We start from the raw sequence: 19,944 nt of genomic DNA on the forward strand, positions 1-19,944 counted from the left end.
CCTTGCCTATCTTGACGAGCCGCCACTGTTAGATAATACAAATCAATAATACGTTTGATATACCAAATTGAACTGATAAAGAAAAGCATTTATGAATATTTTATTATCTTCCCTTTGAAATACATGAAAATAATACAAAATAAACTATATAAAAATAAACACATGGGAATGTAAGAGCACACTTTTCACACAAGACTACCTATAAACAATGCATACTAGTATTCAAAAATTTCAATTCAAGTCTTTGAGATATATTTCCTAGGAGATATGCAAATACATATTAGTTATCTGCCAATTCATTGTATATTAATTTTGGTTCAATAATTGAAATGATCATTATCTAGTCAGCTGCTTTCATATGATGAACCACTGATCAACATTAAACAGAAGAAGTGGATTTGTAGAGAAAAATATTTGATTCAAATTCAAATCAAGAATATAAGAACCATCACCAAATATAACTGTAACAGAATTGAAAAAAATTATCATCAAACATGAAATTTCTTATTGTTATTCATGTAAAATTTTATCTACATTTTCTCTACACTACATTATCACAGTTCTTGTAGAGGAATTTTTTCATTATAGATATCTTCAAAAATCTCCGAGGAAATATGAAAAGTTCCTTGGCTTATAGTTTCAAATGAATTGGTAGAATATATCAGGATAAAATAATAGGTTTTACAAAATTCAATACAGAGCAAGCTACATACACATATACCTGTACACCAATTATAATATGAAGCGAGAGTCTGAGATCGACCAGCGCTAAAGTGCTTACCGAATGAAAATAATATTTATATCTGAACTTTTTCCAAAAAAGTTGGTTGTTGTGAAAAAAATGTTCATGATTAGAAAAAATCATAATGCAATAAAAGTGCATTCATTTTGTTACATATTTCAATTGTTTATCAAATGAGTGCAATTACAAATTTTAGCTTATCTGTTTTTACTCAGCTACCAAGTAATAGGGACCAGAAAAGGGTAAGCAACCTCCCCGTTGCATATTGTGTATATTATAAGTTTTCCATCGTAGTTTAGTCCGTTTGGTAAGCATGTCAGTAAAATTTTAAAAAATTATATTTTTTATGATTAATATTTATTATAACCAGGAATTTTTTTCACTACAACCCCTTTGGTATATTTTCAGACACATATTTAAATTGATGAAATAAATTTTCAACCTTACTTGGGATCCTCCACTAAATTTTCTGTAATTGTCAATAATATAAAATAAGAGTGAATTTTCCTAATTCAAAAGAAAAAATTTTGAAAATTTGTATGAAGCCACCAACTGATATGAATGATTTTTGCAGATAATACATCTGTTATTAAGCTTTATATGAGAAGTTCCTGAAAATGATTTCAAGGGACTCAAAATTCATCCATTAAAGAATTAGTTAACAGCAGTCTTTACTAAAATTCAGTGAAATCTAATATATCTATAGGTGTGTATATTACCTAAGAACATAATTATACAGCAAATTGTAACTAATGCTCAACCAGAATAGTAACAGGATGTCTAAAATAAGTTATTTATTTCATGTATTCAACTTTATCATTTTCTCAAAAGTCTTTACTGTAAATATTCGTGCAAAAGGTCAACATTTTTATAATTCAAGTGACTACACCACATTTATGAAATTTGTTTCTTATTCTATGTCAATACAAAAATCTTATTAGAAAAATGAATTGATTAAGCTAAATAAAAAAATGGAATTATAGTTTTCTCAAATTATTCATTATTTTTTTTATTACAAATTAACATTTCTCATATTATAGTGGGGTTTAATCACTTGAACCATCACCATTATTAATTTATTATCCTACTAAATGTTCTCAATATCAAACAGTTCTCCATCTCGGACAACACTTATTTCAATAAAAAACAGACGATAAATCTGTTTCAAGTGGATTTGTCATAACATTTCCATTTATATTTTCTATAAACAGCTGTAAAATTAGCTAAAATCGTACCTAGAAGTCTCTTTTTCCAACCAGAAGTCGATTTCATTATTGATATGAAGTCATTTTATAATCTATCTATTATCGAATTTTATGTGAATATATTTAAAAAACTCTTGAATGATTTCATCATTTTCATTGAGAATACTTATTTGTTGTATTCAAGGAACTTAGGTTTTACGTTCTGGAAGTTAGCTAGCTTTCTGGTGGATACAGGTCATCAATGTTGTACATTCAATGTGACTAGGCATATCTCTTTGATCAAATTTGATACCAGAATCTCTGTTTGAGTTCAGTTACAAACTGGTGCAGAGTGTTAGAATAACATTAACTGATTATTACATATAATGATTCATGCCGATTCAACCTGACTAACTACAGTAACTCTTCAAGTTGATATTGTTATCAACGCAAACATTTCACGGTATATACAGACAAACAACGTCTCACAAACAGTATACGAGATGCTATAGAAGGCACAAATATTTGAAAGAACAATCTCCCAAATTTTTAGCTAAAATGATATTAAGTTTTTTAGGTTACTTGCTTATTGAATCGAATCAATCAGGAAACTAATAAACTGGAAGGAACATTTAAGTAACACTGGATTTCCATAAGAACAAATTTGAATCGTCGAATTTCATAAATTAGCTTATAGCTATTGATAAAAATCAAGAAAACCCTGTAATGATAGGATAAATATATCTCAATGATATATAAATACGTTGATAAATATATACTTATAAGAATAATTAATATTTCCTTAATTTGCAATTCATTGAAAACTAAGGAACATAATGTTGGTAACTCTAGAGACTGATATTTTTGAAGATAGATTGTAGTGCGAGATTCTTCAGTATACATAGGCATGTTGAAGTGTTTAACAAGGTTCCTCTTGGCAAGACTCACAGTTGTAATACTGATTGATATTTTGGAATTCAACATAACAAAGATTCCGAGTATGAATTCAGAGCGAAATAGGTGCATTTCTTAATAAATATTATAAAATAATAAAATAAAAAATAATAATAAATATTCAACAAGATTTCGTACCAGACGATCAGAATTTATATAAAATTGAACCTATAAATATTTCAATAAATCTTACTATAAAATTTTCATATACATAATATGAAAAGCCTTTGGACATTTGATCAATACATTCATATTTTCGTAAAAAGTAATTAACTAATAACACAGTTACGATAAAAATAGAATACCTTTCTAGTATTAATTAGATAGTTTTTTCAGAAAAACTGAGGCTCTATAGCATAGTAGCGGGCACTTGTTGACGCGGGTGACAGCAGAGGCGACTCAGCGGTGGCATCCTCGGACTTCCGCTTGAGACAACCTCTATAGTTACGGATCACGCCTAGAAAAAAAATGTGCATTTGTGATTAATAATGCTGATCAGTGAATGACAACATGTAATTGGCGAGGGTATTGAAATATAAAAGAAATTATAAAGAACTAATCAGCAGCCTAATGGAAAATTGTCATTTTCTGAATTTTGAAGAATATGACCTCCTCAACAAGACAGTCTATGGTTACAACTCAATCATATGACTAGTTTTGGAGATACGGGGTGTTGAAGTTGAAAAATGGAATTTTTTTGAAGTAACATTTCTCGTAGGAAAACATTTTGAACACTTGGGCGACAAATATTACTAACCCTAAGGTAATAATCCAAAATTATTCAATATAATACCTAATAGTTTTCAATAAGAATAATTGTTAGATATTCAAAATGAAATTCGTTCCACTTCATAATTTATACCATGTAATTGAAAAAGTCGTCCGTGAAATTTTCCAATATTTTGTCATTACCCTTAGTTTGAGTACACTATTATAAAGTCAAACAAGCTTTGCTATGACCAATTATTGAGATACACAGGGTAATATATTAAGAGGGGCGACCGTTATAACAAAAGTTGTCAAAATGTTGTATACAATGAAAATTTCAAACAGAGTAAAGATGAGAGACACGTTGACGTTTATTTATTGTTATTTTGTCATTGTACAATGAAATACATTGTACAAGGTGTCTCAAATTCGATGCTCACTGACAGCATTTCAAGAACTATAAATCACAGATAAAAAATGTCGAAGGACCCTTGATCTTTTTCGAAATAATAGGATATCAGAAAGCTGATCATAGGCATCTTAATTCGTTCTCGTGTTTCTGAAATATTACTATTTCCAATATTCCGCTAAATCTTGGTTTCTGTTCGAGGTATTCAAAATTCCAGAACGTTTTTTTCAGTAATTTTTATGGTTCATTATGATATTAATAAGAGAATCATAGATATAGCGAAATAGTTGAAAGTAATTTTACAAGAAACGCCCTGTGACTCGAGAACGAATCAAGATATCTATAATCTGTTTTCTGATATCTAAATATTTCGAGAAAAGAGATCGGAAGTCATTGAAGATTTTCTCCCTATGCTTTATAGTTCTTGAGATGCTTTCAGTGAGCATCAAATTTGAATCACCTCGTACAATGTCTTGTACAATGACAAAATAACAATTAATAAACTCTAACGAGTCTCTCACCGTTACTCGGTATGAAATTTTCATTATATACAACTTTTTGACAACTTTTGTATTAACGGCAGTCTCTCTTTATTTATTTTCACTGAAACACAAACAGGACATCAGAGTCAAATTGTTTGAACTTGTTTTATACTACAGAAATTTTGGAAACTGAAAATGATATGATTCACTAAAGTCCATCTTTCTATAAAAAACCACTCGACTTAGTAGGTACCAACAATAAAATTTGTTCAGCAAGTCATATTCTACAAAATACAAAAAATTTGAAAAATTAACCGGTGACAATTTCTCCATTAGGCTGCTGCCTGACCCTTTCCTCATAATTTACCGGTAAGAATGATACAAGAAAATAATAATAATATTATAATAATAATATTTCTTTATTCAGCAAAAATCACTAGTTATAATCATAACTAGTAATTTAAAGTTTCAAAATAAAATCAACAAACATTTCTCAAAAATTGTGCTCCTTAACATAAAGGCGGCCACTCACGAGGCTACCATGTTCGAGCGTTCAGATAATTTTACAGTCGGGCAGCTCAGGACACGACCGCACGACTGTAAATCAGAGAATGAACTTGACTGCCCGACTGGAGTCTCGAAAAAACGCTTCGTGAGTGGCGGGCTTAAAAAATTAACAATTTCCTGAAAGTTACATATTTGTTGGAGTTCTTTAACATATTAGGCATTTTATTATAACATATCAAACCTCTAATCAGAGTGGAACCCATTGTCAATTCAGTACTGAATGTATCAATGAAAAAACTATTTTGATTTCTGGTATCATATTGATGAAACATATCTAATTCTCTTAGATTAATAATCAGGTAATATTTTATGTTCAATTTTGTAGTTTATGAAATCTAACCTTTGAAATAGATTGTTTGTCTGACAGTCATCAAATTTAGTGCCTCTAATGCCCGCCTCTCACGAGGCGTTTTTTCGTTTGGAAGCAGGCGTCAAAATTGCTTGCGTCCAAATGGTAGCTAGTCTACCCTTGCTGCCATCGAAACCTGTCACTCAAGAGGTTGTTTTATTGAGTATCCGGGTCGGATTTCAGATGGTCACAGACAGCTGGCAATTTATCAGGTACCGTCGGAACTTCGTAGCGTACCAAATTCTTGTGCAAAATGAAAGAATTTTTGATAGGTTTCATCGAAATATTTAGGCAGAAAACCTGTCCATGGAAAATAAAAAGTTCAGCATACGCAAACAGGAATATCAAAAATAAAGCCTATGGGGAACTAGTAGAATATTCCAAAGGAAAATTACATAATGAAAGAGTAGATGTAAATTTCTATTTGGCCGATATCGTTTTCCATCGTTATTGACAAATCTTTCTCTACATTGAAATAAACATTCATTAATTTTTCTTAAAATATACTCGTTTTCTTTAATATCAAAATGACAGCTCTTTTTGGAAAACCCCTTCAGTATAACAACTGATATTTTAGCTAATTTAATTTCAAATTAGCTAATAACATTTATAGTTTCCGACATATTTTTTGATACGATTTTCGGATTCTTCATTCGATACGTAAACAGAAAATTACAGGCAAGGACAATCGAATTGGTAATAAAAAAATTTATTTTGATTTTATTTTCTATGGACAGGTTTTCTGACTAAATATTTAGATGAAACCTATCAAAAATTCTTTCATTTTGCACAAGAATTTGGTACGCTACGAAGTTCCTACGGTACCTGATAAATTGCCAGCTGTCTGTGATCATCTGAAATCCGACCCGGATACTCAATAAAACAAACTCTTGAGTGGCAGGTTTCGATGGCAGCAAGGGTAGACTAGCTACCATTTGGACGCAAGCTATTTTGACGCCTGCTTCCAAACGCTCGAAAAAACGGCTCGTGAATGGCGGGCATTACATTGACCTGATTGGTGTTCTTCTACCACATCTGAGATTCTAATGCCTCTATTCAGAACTATTTATAGTCTAGTGATGATATTCGATTTCAAATTAAATGAAAGAGACGTACAATAATCTAAATGCGGTAGAACGATTGACCTAAACAAAAGATATCTTGTTTTCATGTCAATTTTGTGTCTTATCCTTGAGATGTATTGTATCTTTTGTGCGATTTTTTTTGTCAAATATTGACATAAAGTTTAAAATTCAGATTTTCATCAAGTATAATTCCTAGATATTTGACTGTGTTAAGTTTCTGTAATACTTGGTTATCAACTTTAATTATTACTCGTTCATCATTTAAAAATTTTAATGTACACTCATGTAACTTGATTTATTGATATTGATTTTCAATTGATTATCGTTAAGTCCATCATCTAGTAAATCAAAATCTTCTTTAGTAACGAACACATAACATCGATATCGTTGCCAACAATGTTAGTAGTACCATCAGCAAATAGTTTCAATTTAGATTTCATATATGAAATATTTCAAGTTTATAAAAATAATTCTATAGATTATTGCCCCCATAAATAGCCAGATATTTCCGAAAGTATCAGTTTTTCTTAGAAAATATCGAGGTGAGATCAATAGACTTATACACTATATAGAACTTTTCATAATTATATGCCTGATAAAGACAATATTCCAGAGATTTCACAAGATCTCTGCACCTAATTCAATAATCATCAGATATTGATTTTTTTTTCAATTCAATTTACTTCCTTCAAATTCAATTACAAATTAATCAAAACATTTACATATTAGGCCAATTGAAAAGTCCTCGATCTGATCCACAGATGGCGGTTCTAGTATTAAATCCATATGAATTTTAGTTAGTACCAAACTTCAAAATTTGACAGCAGTCCGACCATTAGTTTGTGAGATATTGCGTTGTGAGTGTAGCTACTTTTGTAACGTGTAAATGATTCTGAGCAGTGTTTGAAGCTGTTTAAGTGCAATAAACTTGATTTTTTGCGTCTATATCTGACAATGGATGAAACATGGCTCCATCATTTCACTCCGGAGTCCAATCGAGTCAGCTGAGTGGACTGCACACGATGAACCGAATCCAAAGCGAGGAAAAACACAACAGTCAGCTGGCAATGTTATGGCTTCAGTATTCTGGGATGCGCAAGGTATAATATTCATTGATTACCTCCAAAAGGCCAGACCATCAAAAGCGGTTTTTATATAGCGTTATTGGATCGTTTAAAGGATGAAATCATTGAAAGACGGTCTCATTTGAAGAAGAAAAAAGGTGCTGTTTCATTAAGACAATGCGCCGTGTCACAAATCAATTAAAGCAATGGCAAAATTGCCTGCAGTCGCCCCCAGCGACTTTTTTCTGTTCTCAGACCTCAAAAGAATGCTCACTGGAAAAAATTTAGCACCAATGAAGAAGTAATCGCCGAAACTGAGGCCTATTTTGAAGCGAAAGACAAATCGTACTACAAAAAAGGTATCGAAAAGTTGGAAGATCGCCAAAATCGTTGTATCGCCCTCGAAGGCAACTATGTTGAATAATAAAATCGAATTTTGCAAAAAAAATGTGTTTTACTATGGTAGACCGGTGACTTTTCAACTGTCCTGTTATTGCTGCTAGGATTAATTAAATAAAATATACTTATGATGAAATAATGCTCTTTATTTCAAATCATCATGCTACATGACATTGTAAACAATTAGAAAAGAAATCGTGTCAAAGTAATGTGTTCATGCAGGAAGGTTATGCATAAAGAATTCCTCGATTCTATATGGTTCCATTTCCAGTAACATTTTGTAGCTCTTTTTTAACATTGATGTTTCTATTCGGATTTCTATTGTGTAGTGGTTGAAACGCTGCGTAAATCAGACGTTTTGATTCGTATGTATTTGTTTTCTATTATTATGCTGTTTTCGTAAGTAATTGCACAAGTGCATCAAAATTACCCATAATTTTGCATGAAAGCGTGTGTAAAAACTGCATGAGTTCAAAATTCAAAAATGAAAATGACCGAATGCAGTTTTTCGAAGAAAACACGCTGGAATGCAAAATTACCCGGTCATTTAGATGCACGAGTGTAATTCGGGGGAATATTTCCCGAATAAACTGTTTACTCGTCAAAGTGACATAAGCTGTTTTCCAGTCAGGTGCGTGTCACCCCGGGGCTCGGCGCACTAGAGCTTCGAGCCCTTGCTAAGAGTGAAACGCGCCAAAACGAAACTGTCAAATTCAACGTAAACAAACCTGCGTTGAACAGCTATCTCGTACTTTATGCGAAGTAACGGTCTTCTTTCTCTCTCACACCTGTCAGGGCTCGAAGCCCTGCAAATGCGGGGGGTGCTTCAGGGGAAAGGGGAAGGTAACGCGAGGGCTCGACGCCCTGTTTACTGGAACTGGAACACTACAAGCAGTGCTGCCAACCCTACCTAAATTTAGGTAGATCTACCTAAATTCGAACTAATCTACCTATCTACCTTTTTTGAGCTCGATCTACCTTAATTCAGCTCCGCGCGAACTTTACGGTTTTAGATCAACGACAAACCGTTTTACCAGTAACAGTAACGTGACTATGAAAAAAACTATTCCTTATTAAAGCTCTCACATCGTAATTTTTACGCACGCCATTGGATACAAAGATCTGCGGAGATCAGCGGCGGAGTTTCAGAAACATACAGATGCAAAGAAAGGACCGAAATGGGTAATAAACTAATAAATAACGATGGCTGCGCCTCAATACGCACTTGCTTGATAGAAAAATAGCGATGGTAAATATGGTCGCATGTACGTAGGAATAATAGATAGGTTCGTATTGCTCGCAGGTTAATTGAATCGATCCTTATGCTTAAAAAAAACTGAATAAAGTAAGATCGTCGAAAGGAATGAGATGAGACCGTCTGAATGCATCGAAGGCTGCCGTCGGGAAGCAATAAAAAACCCTTTTGGGTGTTAAAATAATGAAAGTTTTTGGACAACAAGCGTTTTCTTGCAAATTATCCACATCTGTTGAAATGAAATATTTGAAAGACTATTTATTCTTTCGTGTTCAACTAGTTCAAGTAGTAAAGTAGTTTTTCAATTTTTTTTTTATGTAAATTCTTATATTTTTTATTAATTCATCAATATTTATCATTAATAAAGTATAATACTATGGACTCAGTTCTTTCAAAACTCCTAAAAATAAAGGAAAAAATAATCTACCTAAATTTGGCAACATCTACCTAAATTTCGAACCTCTATCTACCTATTCGTAGCACAGAAACGAATCATACGTGCAATATTCAACTTAAAACCGATGGATTCTTGCAAATCAATTTTTGTTGAGAATAAAATTTTAACTTTGCCATGTATTTATATTTACAAATGTTTGCTGTATGCCAAAGAGAATGAATTTAAATGGATGAAATTATCAGATTATCATGGTTATGAGACGAGAAATTCACAAACTTTATTGTTTCCTAGACATAAGACTTATAGATTTGAATGCTCTCCAATGTATCAGAGTATCAGGATGTTCAATCATTTGTCACCTACTATGAAATCTCTCAATTCAAAAATGTTCAAGAAAGAAATTAAGAACCTTCTTTTAGTTAAAGGTTACTATTCAGTACAAGAATATTTGTGTGATTTTTTGATTCCTTAATTCATGGTGTTATTTATGATTATTGTTTTGTTCTTATTTTGACCTGTCCTATACACCATGTTTGTGTCTGAAAGGATCGAATAAAATTTATTTATTTATTTATATTTGAGCTCAGTGGGTTGGCAGCACTGACTACAAGTGCGCTTCGGAGCTGTACCGAGGAGCTCCTGACGTTGGCTGGAAAGCACCTATAGTGTGGTTAAAAGTTCCGATTCGTGATTTCTGTAAGACGTTACCAACTTTACGAAAACAAAGTGAAACTTAAAATATTAGGCAGTTCGGCAAAGTCACACCGTACTGTTTATACTCTATATTCTTCCTATTCGGAGAACCTGATTAGATTGATTACTTGATACATTACTGATTGCTACAAAATTTCCCCAACGAGACGAGAAAAAACACCGAAGTGTGACAAAAAATTCCTGAACAAGACGGGAAGAAATACTGAATTGTGTCTAAAACTACCAAATGAGACTATATGCCCGATGAAAAAAAAAAAAAACCAATCGTGACGAAGAATGCCGTGTTTATTTTGATTTTGGATTTATTTTATTTGTCGTGAGAATCAAATTTGTTTTTTTACAACTGCAAACAGTTATATAATAACTCACAGTTTTTTCAGAGTTCATACAATTCATTATGTATTTAATTTATTATGTTGAATAAACTCATATCTATCTATCTACCTCATATTTATACGCGTACTTGTTTATATTGCTCCGTCTTATTTGAATACTCATGATCTTTTCTATGTACCTACGACGACAGCAGAAGAATGAACCTGTTTGGAAATCTATATTCTATACAAACCGACAAAATCCCAAACATTTTAAATAGTCAACCACACCGTAACAACTCACTTGTACTCAATTTGTAAAGCTTCTACGATGAAATAAATACTTGAAGGTGACTCAACGATTGAAAAGAAAACGATTGTATGAGCTTCTTTAATAATAAAGTGCTAGTGGAAATTAAACAAGTGTCATGCTATCAGAATTTCCATATTCATACATATTTGCATGAACTATAATTAGGATTAATGATCTTCTATTAGTTTTTCATTTTGAAGGTATAAGTTTGGAAAACTTCTTTTTTCTCAAAAATATCCTAATAACTGATCATGTGTATTTATAAATTTTGGTTTTCTATTTCGTCTTCTATTAGGTTAAGATTATCCATATCTTTACCTATTGGCTCTTTCATTTATTCTATGGATTGTATTTTCTGCTTTGAAACATTCTAGAATATATATTGTTTCTGGTATTAGTTATACTCAAGGAAAATGAACAAATTATGAAACAAGAATATGACCTTCGTCTATTATAAAAATACAATTGGGACTAATATTGTTTCATGTAAAAAATAAAATAAACAATACTGAAATTTAAATAACACCAACAATGTAATAGAATACTGATGCGGTAAAAAACTTTAGGCAAGTTGGACGTTATGTTAGAAATAATCTTTGGCTTTCAAAATTTCCACAGTGTAAGCTAAGTTCAATGGAACATTGCAAAAAAGCAGCTGATAGTTCGGTCCAAGATAAATAGAATGGATTATGTTGAAATGGAACGTTCTTGAACGTCTTGATATGTGGACTTCTTTCTTCGCCCAGGATGAAGAAGCACAGGAATGGTTATCTTGCAGAAAAACACAAGCATTCTCAAACCTGACAAAATGACAAAATTCGTGTTATTTTCGATGATTGCACCAATTTAGTAAAAGCCCACTATTTCAGTATATCAGTGCATCCAGACAAAATATTATGGATAAGTTAATTGAGTTTAGCATAAAGAATTAATTGAAAATGTTTAGTATAAGAAAAAAGAGAAATGTTATTATTCCAATTATATCATAGTACGTTGATATAAAACTAACGAAAGTCAAAACATAAACACATCATCGATTATTGTAGGTAACGTTCAGCTTCATATTCATAGTAACCGAAAGCTCTATTATAATTATCCTGTTAACCCTATTCATATAAAAATAATTTAAAATTTGTTGTTTCCTTTTTGGTTTTGTGTAGGTAGAATCTAAAAAATTCTCGTTACTCTCAGCTCGAGAGCACGATCCTTGAAATTGAGGCAAAAAATCAATAATATGCCAATTGAAAAGTCCTCGGTTTGATGCACAGATGGCGGTTCTACTATTAAATCCATATAATTTTTAGTTAATACCAACCTTCAAACGATACGTGTCAAAATTTGACAGCAGTCCGACCATAAGTTTACGAGATATTGCGTTGTGAGAGTAGCTACTTTTGTTATTTGAAAAAAATTGGAAAAAATGAATTTAATGTGCTGATAAAATATTGCTTTTTGAACGGAAAATTGAAGCAAAATCTTGGCTTGATGAAGAGTTTCCGGGGTCTGCAGGAGGGAAATCATCCATCATTAATTGGTGTGCTAAGTTTGAACGTGGTGAAATGAGCACCAAAGAAGGCAAACGCAGTGGACGCCTAAAAATGGCTGTCACTGACGACAAAATAAAAAAAGTTCACAAAATAATTCTGAATGACCGTGAAGTGAAGTTGATCGAGATAGCAGATATTGTGAAGATATCATCTGAACGTGTACATCATATCATTAACGAATGTACATGAGAAAGCAGATTCAAATTGCACATCATGTTATGAAAAAATAATCGGACTAGAAAAAATCTAGGTTCGAAGTAAACCAATAGAGAAATGTGCCACTATCGAAGGTGTGTAGCGATCTTAGAATAAAGAATAATTATTTATACTAAGGTAACGATAGAGCGGTTTCAATATTTTTAGAGCTCCTCAGTATCGCTACCGCATCATCCGATTGTTTCTAAAGTTCAATTCACTTTCCGAGAGAAACACTCGAAACGTGGAACGGTTTTTTTAATGCGATTTTCGGAATCTAGCCATTCCAAAACGTAAATTGTGAAAATTTTAAGCGGGAAATTTTTCACTTAACGTTTCTGTACATCAATTATTTGGGAATAATGAACCAGCAGAATGTTGCTGCAATACATTACAGCTGAAATCCAAACCTTAATATGAATTCCGTAGAATGTGGAAGGTAAATAGTTGGTGAAGACGTGTTTTTCGTCAAAGTACAAGTTTTCATTGATGAGAATATAGAAATTACATTGTACCTACTCAATTATTTCTTGCCTCCATTCCCTTTTAAAAGAATTATGCAACAAATTGTGATTCAATTCCGAACCAAATTGCTTTTTAGACTAAAGATTAATAATTATCAATGAAGATTTTCAGGTGTCCGTGAAGTTAGCACCCACTTTTTCGTAAATGAAGATTTTTTTGCATTCGTTAGTACCTCGTTAGTAACTATTTGTAACACCAGAATTTTCGTTTGTACCTCAAGGATACTGGTAGAAAATATCGCATTCCGCTGGGTTCAAGATTTTTTCGATTTTTTTTATTTTTCTCGAAAAAAAGTCCATCGTTAGTAACTGTTTGTAACACAAAAATTTCTGTTTGAAACCTAACCTATATTGGAAAAATATCACTCCTAAAATGCGAATTTAGCACACACTTTTTGATAAATTTCATATTTTTCTTTTGCTGCCGATAGTACTTCGTTAGTAACTATTTGTAACACAAAGAAAAAATTTATTCATGGGTGCTAACTTCACGGACACGATTTCTAGATCTCTTCAAACGGGGTATTTCTTCTGTTTCATCAGAACAAATTCTCTGAGACCATTGACCCAAATATTATATCAAAACATTAATGCCAAAGTAATTTTGATTTGCCAATCCGAATGTGCCTTGAATACAAAGGAAAAAAAAACAAGAAAAAAAAATCCAAGTGGAAGGATGAGAAGAATGAGAACAGTGAATCACAAACACCTCACAATTCAAAAAACATGAAATTCTTACTCTGCTCATCTCTGTATCCTGGAACTGGTCGATGGTGGAATTACTATTTTTCGCTAATCTTTCCCTATTCACTGGTGGGCCTGCATGAAAACAATACAAAAACGATGTTCAATGAGCAACACACTGGTTAGTTCAATTGGACTATGTACAGTGGGTATGTCTAACTATAGGAAAGAACATCATATTTACAAATAAATAGTTAATTTCGAACACGAGAACCAGGCCACTACAAGTATGATGCTACAAAATTAGTCACACAGCAAAAAAATAACATAAGTAAACATGGTGAAGTTATTCAGATGCATCCTAACGAAACACTTCAGCAAATAACACTGTTCCCGCACAAAACAAAACCAAAACCACAAAACGAACTTCCACTTCGAAAAAATATTATAAATAAGTGAATACGAAGCAAAAATATTCATTAAATTTTCATGGTTGATAAGCAATTATTCATGAATAATGTCAATCAGATTGCTGAGGTCTATCAAGTAGTTTCCTCTTTCCATGTCAGATTGTAAGCATATTAAGAGTTATGTTTTATATATTGACTTGGCAAGAAACTGCCAATTATTTATATCAAAATTATAGTGTTTGTAGTTAAGGTTGAAGGAGTTACACTCTTGTTCACAAAATTTTTATCATGCTTTTTCCAGCTTCATCTTTATTATCTAGTTAATGGAATCTTTGAAATTATCTTCCATCCACTTCAAAACGTAAGGTTCAATTGTAACTTTGCACACTTATCACCGAATGAAAGAGATAAAAATACTTTATTTACAAAGGAATAAAATAAGTTTCAAGAAAATAAATGTTATTTTGCAAAAGTTTGGGGTGCTCCATATCAATTGTTAAAAATATAACATCGGTATATTCCAGAACACACCACGATTTATTTTCCACAATAATATTAATTTTAGTGATACTATTGTGTTATTATTCTTATAAATTTTTTCATGGATGTTATTTCACCCTTTTTTCGGTGTTAAGGCTTGTTGTATTTGTTTTTTACACCAGGGCCATTTCAACAAATATTTTTATCTTCAGACCCCTCAACTCCAGACATTAAAGGTAACCTTCACAAATAAAAGTTAAAACAAATTAAAATTCCTTAGACAAGAGTATGGTTACTTCAACCTTAAGAATATCAATCCTACAAAGACATGAATAAAAGCTCTTCAAGTCCATGAGTCATTTAAGAAAATTAATATTGCCTGATAGACTATAGCAAATATGAAGCAAAATAATATAATTTCACAAAAAAGTGGGCAATACTGTATGGTAACATATTTCGTTATTGGAATAAAACAATGTATTATATTAAATTTTCACAATTCATATTTGAAATCTTGAAAAATCCAAACTGGTTATTTATAATTTCAATAAGGAATTGTCAAAATTTGATGAAATGCATTCCAATATAATGAATTTTCATAAAACAAAGAAAACATCGAAAATACAGACATTGTGACGAAACGAGCTGTTCTGTGAACGAGAGCTGAAAGTTATCAATAATATTAAATATAGTTCGCATCCATTCAAGTGGCCAGATTTCGAGCAACGCAAATCCTAAATTATTAAATATAGAGAAGAAAGAATTTATATTTCGTTTATTCTTTATCCGAGGATACGAAATAATTTTTTGAATAAAATTTTTTTTTTTGAATAAAATTATTACTCCAAATTGAAAACCTTAAGTCATTACAGATATTACAGTCTACTTTCTGACCTTAAAGGGATTTTGAAAATTCACCTACTTGCATTAACCTCCACTCTACAACATTCACATTATTGAATATATGATATAAGAATGTGTTCTTAAAGTTTTTTTTTTCAATTTTCAATATTAATTACTTGGAAGTACATCATAATATATTTCTGAAATCGTCCATAAACTTCGAATTCAAGAATACTATTATTTCCAGAATGATGATATTTTAATGCAATGAAAAAAGTGTCCTGAAAATTATTTCGAGAGGTTACATTTAATAATGTGGTAGTTATAGAATAGAATTAGGCCAATATGTAAAATTTGTACTAGATGCCTCAGCGACTTGCGGCAGCGTTTCTCAAAAAAAAAGGTATAACAGACTTTTTCCTATCTCCTGTATATACACACACAAGGTGTCCCGGGAGCAACTGTACATACTCTCATCAGAGGTAGAGTAGGACTAGGGGAGAACGGATTGACTATGAAAAATTGATTTCTGCGTTTCCTCAGAAAGCTACAGAGTGAGTTATCATATTTATGGAAATACCATTCTCAGCATAGAAAATATCCACAAAATATGTTTCCAGGAATTCATCCATAGTAGCCACTGTCGTGGTTGAAGAAGAAAAAAGAAAGATTTTGTCTTTGGGCATATTTTTTTCTGCTTTTTATGGTTTTTTCCACTAACAAATTATTTCATATACAGGGTGTTTCATTTTATACCGGACAAACCTATATAGTCATGTAGATGACACCGGGAGAATCATTTTTGCTATGACATATACCCCGTTTTCGAAGCATAAGCGAGATACGGGGTGTGCAACGTCATTTTTGAGCAATATTCTATTGAGTGTGATCAGTTATGTATAACCTTTGAAGTTACGAATTTTGGCCAAATCAGAGTATTTTTGAGTGCTCAAAAAAAAAATTCAAAATGGCGGAAAACCTGCAACAATCTCACGATTATACTTTTTTTTATTCCTAACACAAATATGAAAATAGAATCGAAAAATATTAAACGGTTCCTTCATAACGGCCAACCAAATTTCTCCTTCGGTCCTACATAATTGAAAAAAAAAACAACTGGTTGGGCTATGAGGACCAAAATTTTAAATTGCAATGTCGAAACCTTCCTGATGGTAGTATAAAATTATCACAAAAAAAAATTTTGCTGTAATTTCAATGAGTCGAACTCTCGACCTCTCGAGGTATTGCCCAGAATGTGAATTTGTACTGATCCAACAATATCAATTCTTCTGCTGATGTGCTGTTAATTCTCACGTTTGTGAAATATGCAATTATTTTTTTAAATTTCTCCAATAATAAAGTACCATTAATATCTGGAAAATTATTGAAGTACCCAACAGCTGCAAATACCCCTTAATTTCCTACCTGAGGAATTCGCTTCAATTTTAAATTCGTTTCAAGGAACTTGCAAAAAAATATTCAATGAAATACGAATACACTGTAACATTTTGTTAATTATCAACGCTTGGTTACAAAAAATAATATCGTTGGTTCAGTTCAAATCTACATTTCACAGGTAATACCTCAAGTTCGAGAGTTCGTCTCCCCCACAGAGATTCATTGAAATTGCAGCAAATTTTTTTTTTGTAATAATTTTATACTACCATCTGGAATGTTTCGACAGTGCAATTTCAAAATTTTGTCTCTATAGCCCAACCAGTTGTTTTTTTCAATTATGTTAAAAGGACTGAAGGAGAATTTTGGATGGCCCTTATGAAGGAACCGTTCGATATTTTTCAATTCTGTGTTCATCAATTTCGGGTGAATTTTTTTTCGCTGTAGACATGGAAAAAAAATTTTTGTTCGATTTTTGAAAACATTTTTTCACATAAACTCTCACAAAAATGAGTTGATACAGAAAATGAAATTCAATTTGACCACCGAGAAAAAAAAATGGAAACGTTGCACGTTTTTCGCCATTTTGAATTTTTTTTTAAGGTTCTTTACCTTTTCTGAATTGAGCACTCAAAAATACTCCGATTTGACCAAAAATCGTAACTTCAAAGGTTATACATAACTGACCACACTCAATACAATATTGGTCAGAAATGACGTTGCACACTTATGCTTCGAAAACGAGGTATATATCATAAGGCAAAAATGATTCTCCCGGTGATCTACATGACTATATAGGTTTGTCCGGTATAAAATGAAAAACCCTGTATAAGATAATTTTTATCATCTACTATAGACGTTCACTGTGTTTTAAAGAAGATTTTACTCTTTATATTCATTCACGACTTCCACGAGATATCTCATTCCTGAACAAATCAAATTTTTCGAACTTTGTACAATTTCAAAAATTCATAAAAAAGGAATGAAAGATGTAACAACTTAAAAGTGATACCGCGTATTGATGCTGAATTTATGCTCTTCCTGGAAATCTAAACAATGATTTCAAATTCGAAATACAGAGTGATGAGTGATATTTTCAACTTGAACACTTTAAATGAGGAATAATGAGTCCGGTTCTGGAATATTGAAATAATTAATAATAATTCAACCTTGGCATGTGTCAATACCATCCCAAGTTGCAATAAATCCCGCCGATAAGTTTGGTTCTGATGATGGTTTCATTATTTCTATGAATATGAAAACTCACCCTGTAGCTTTCTGAGAAAAGGAAGACATTAATTTTTTTAGTCCATCCGTATTCATCTAGTTCCATTCTACCTCTGATAAGAGTATGTTGGAGTTGTAATGCTAAATAATCCAAATCTGACCACTCAATACAGTATGAGTACATATCTCATTATTATTATATGATAATGTATGTTTCAACACAGATTTTCCTCACTCATTTGCACAATTATATACCTTTATTTACACAAGGTGCTACCCAAACGTCCCTACCTTCTAGTGATTTTTAATATATTTTTCTTGATTGTAGATAATTGAATTGAATTTTGATTGAAGATAATCACACAAAATTGATTCTACCAGAAAACATATTATCATTTTCATAAGAAGAGTCAGTTAAAGTATATTACTACTAAAAATATTAAACCGAATTATTGTTTTATAATAGGAAGAGAATGAAATGAACAGCAGTAATCATTTTCATTTCTACACAAGGCCAGTCCAGGTAAAAAGAGATTGAAATAAAAATGATTACCGCTGTTATTTCATTCTCTTCCTATTATAAAACAATAATTTGGTTTAAAATTTTTAGTAGTAAAATACTTTAAATGACCCATCTTTTGAAACTGATAATATGTTTTCTGGTAGAATCAATTTTGTGAAATTATCTTCAATCAAGATTCAATTCAATTATCTACAATTGGAGAATTCTATTATGGACTGTACGATATGTTTATAACCACTAATTCTAAATAGATTTTTGTGGGACTTTTGGATGACACTACTATTCATAAAAAAGCAGAATTAAAAATAAGCATATTCACAACAAAATTATTAAAAAGCAAACAGTGAAGTGTATGAATGAAATGCCGAAGCGAAGAAAAGCATTGTTCAAAAATTGTGCGTTGTATTTCTTCATAAAATTACCATTCCACACACCAAATGCGTCGATCAACTACAATACTGATATTTGCAACTAATGCTTAAGCCAAAAATAGCTTATTTACTCAGTATAAACAAATTACACAACACTTCAATTTTAATCACTCACCCATATAACTAAGGAGTACTGGCAAAAATACAAGGCCATGGGCTGCCCCAAATAATACTATTCCAAGGTACATTCTAAAGTAAAAAACTTTGAATATTTGAGATTTGGCGAATGCTAAAACCAAGATTCCACCAAATTTAGTCAATGTTATTCCAGAAAACACTGAACTTCCTGCAAAAATTGATATTAAATTAGAAACCATAAAAAAATTAGGATTAAGAAGGAATATGGCAAATCAAGGATAGTATAAACTGAAGAATATTAACATATTTTTACCCAGTTTCAATGAATTGTGTATTTTCAGAGTGAAGAATAGAAAAATGTACATCCAGTAACAAATTTTCTTAGATGAAGTAATTTTTATCAGATCGGAAAATGCACATACAATACACATACAAGGTGTGCCAATGAAAATTTGCCTCTTAAGTTCTTGAGTTTGGACGGTTCAACTGTCTGTTCAACATCACCTTTTGACGGTAAGTTCAATATTACATTATTTCGTGAATAGTGAACCGATTTTGAATTTTCACTGAGTTGTGTACAGAACATAAATATTTCTCAAACTAAACAACACTTGACATATCTTCCCTATTCAAAAATGTTGGGGTTTGATGTCACCTTCATGGTTCTTTCG

At 31.7% G+C, this 19,944-nt stretch overlaps 1 protein-coding gene across 4 annotated transcripts in view; it reads right to left on the reverse strand.

Moving 5' to 3' along the window:
* Positions 1-86: 86 nt before the first annotated feature.
* The window catches only part of LOC123682885 (NPC intracellular cholesterol transporter 1 homolog 1b), an 87,811-nt gene continuing 67,953 nt past the window's right edge, over positions 87-19,944 (reverse strand). For 2 of the 4 annotated variants that reach the window (XM_045621688.1, XM_045621691.1), the window contains 2 exons: positions 19,311-19,481; positions 87-3,337 (listed from right to left, as the gene is read on the reverse strand). In XM_045621688.1, coding sequence (XP_045477644.1) covers positions 3,213-3,337; positions 19,311-19,481 — 296 coding nt within the window. In that variant the 3' untranslated portion in view covers positions 87-3,212. Of the gene's footprint in view, positions 3,338-11,361; positions 11,737-13,941; positions 14,022-19,310; positions 19,482-19,944 lie in introns of those variants that run through there. The other 2 variants (XM_045621689.1, XM_045621690.1) reach the window with 2 other exon arrangements.

This window comes from Harmonia axyridis, chromosome 6, assembly GCF_914767665.1.
Source record: "Harmonia axyridis chromosome 6, icHarAxyr1.1, whole genome shotgun sequence".
Taxonomy (NCBI): Eukaryota; Metazoa; Arthropoda; class Insecta; order Coleoptera; family Coccinellidae; genus Harmonia; species Harmonia axyridis.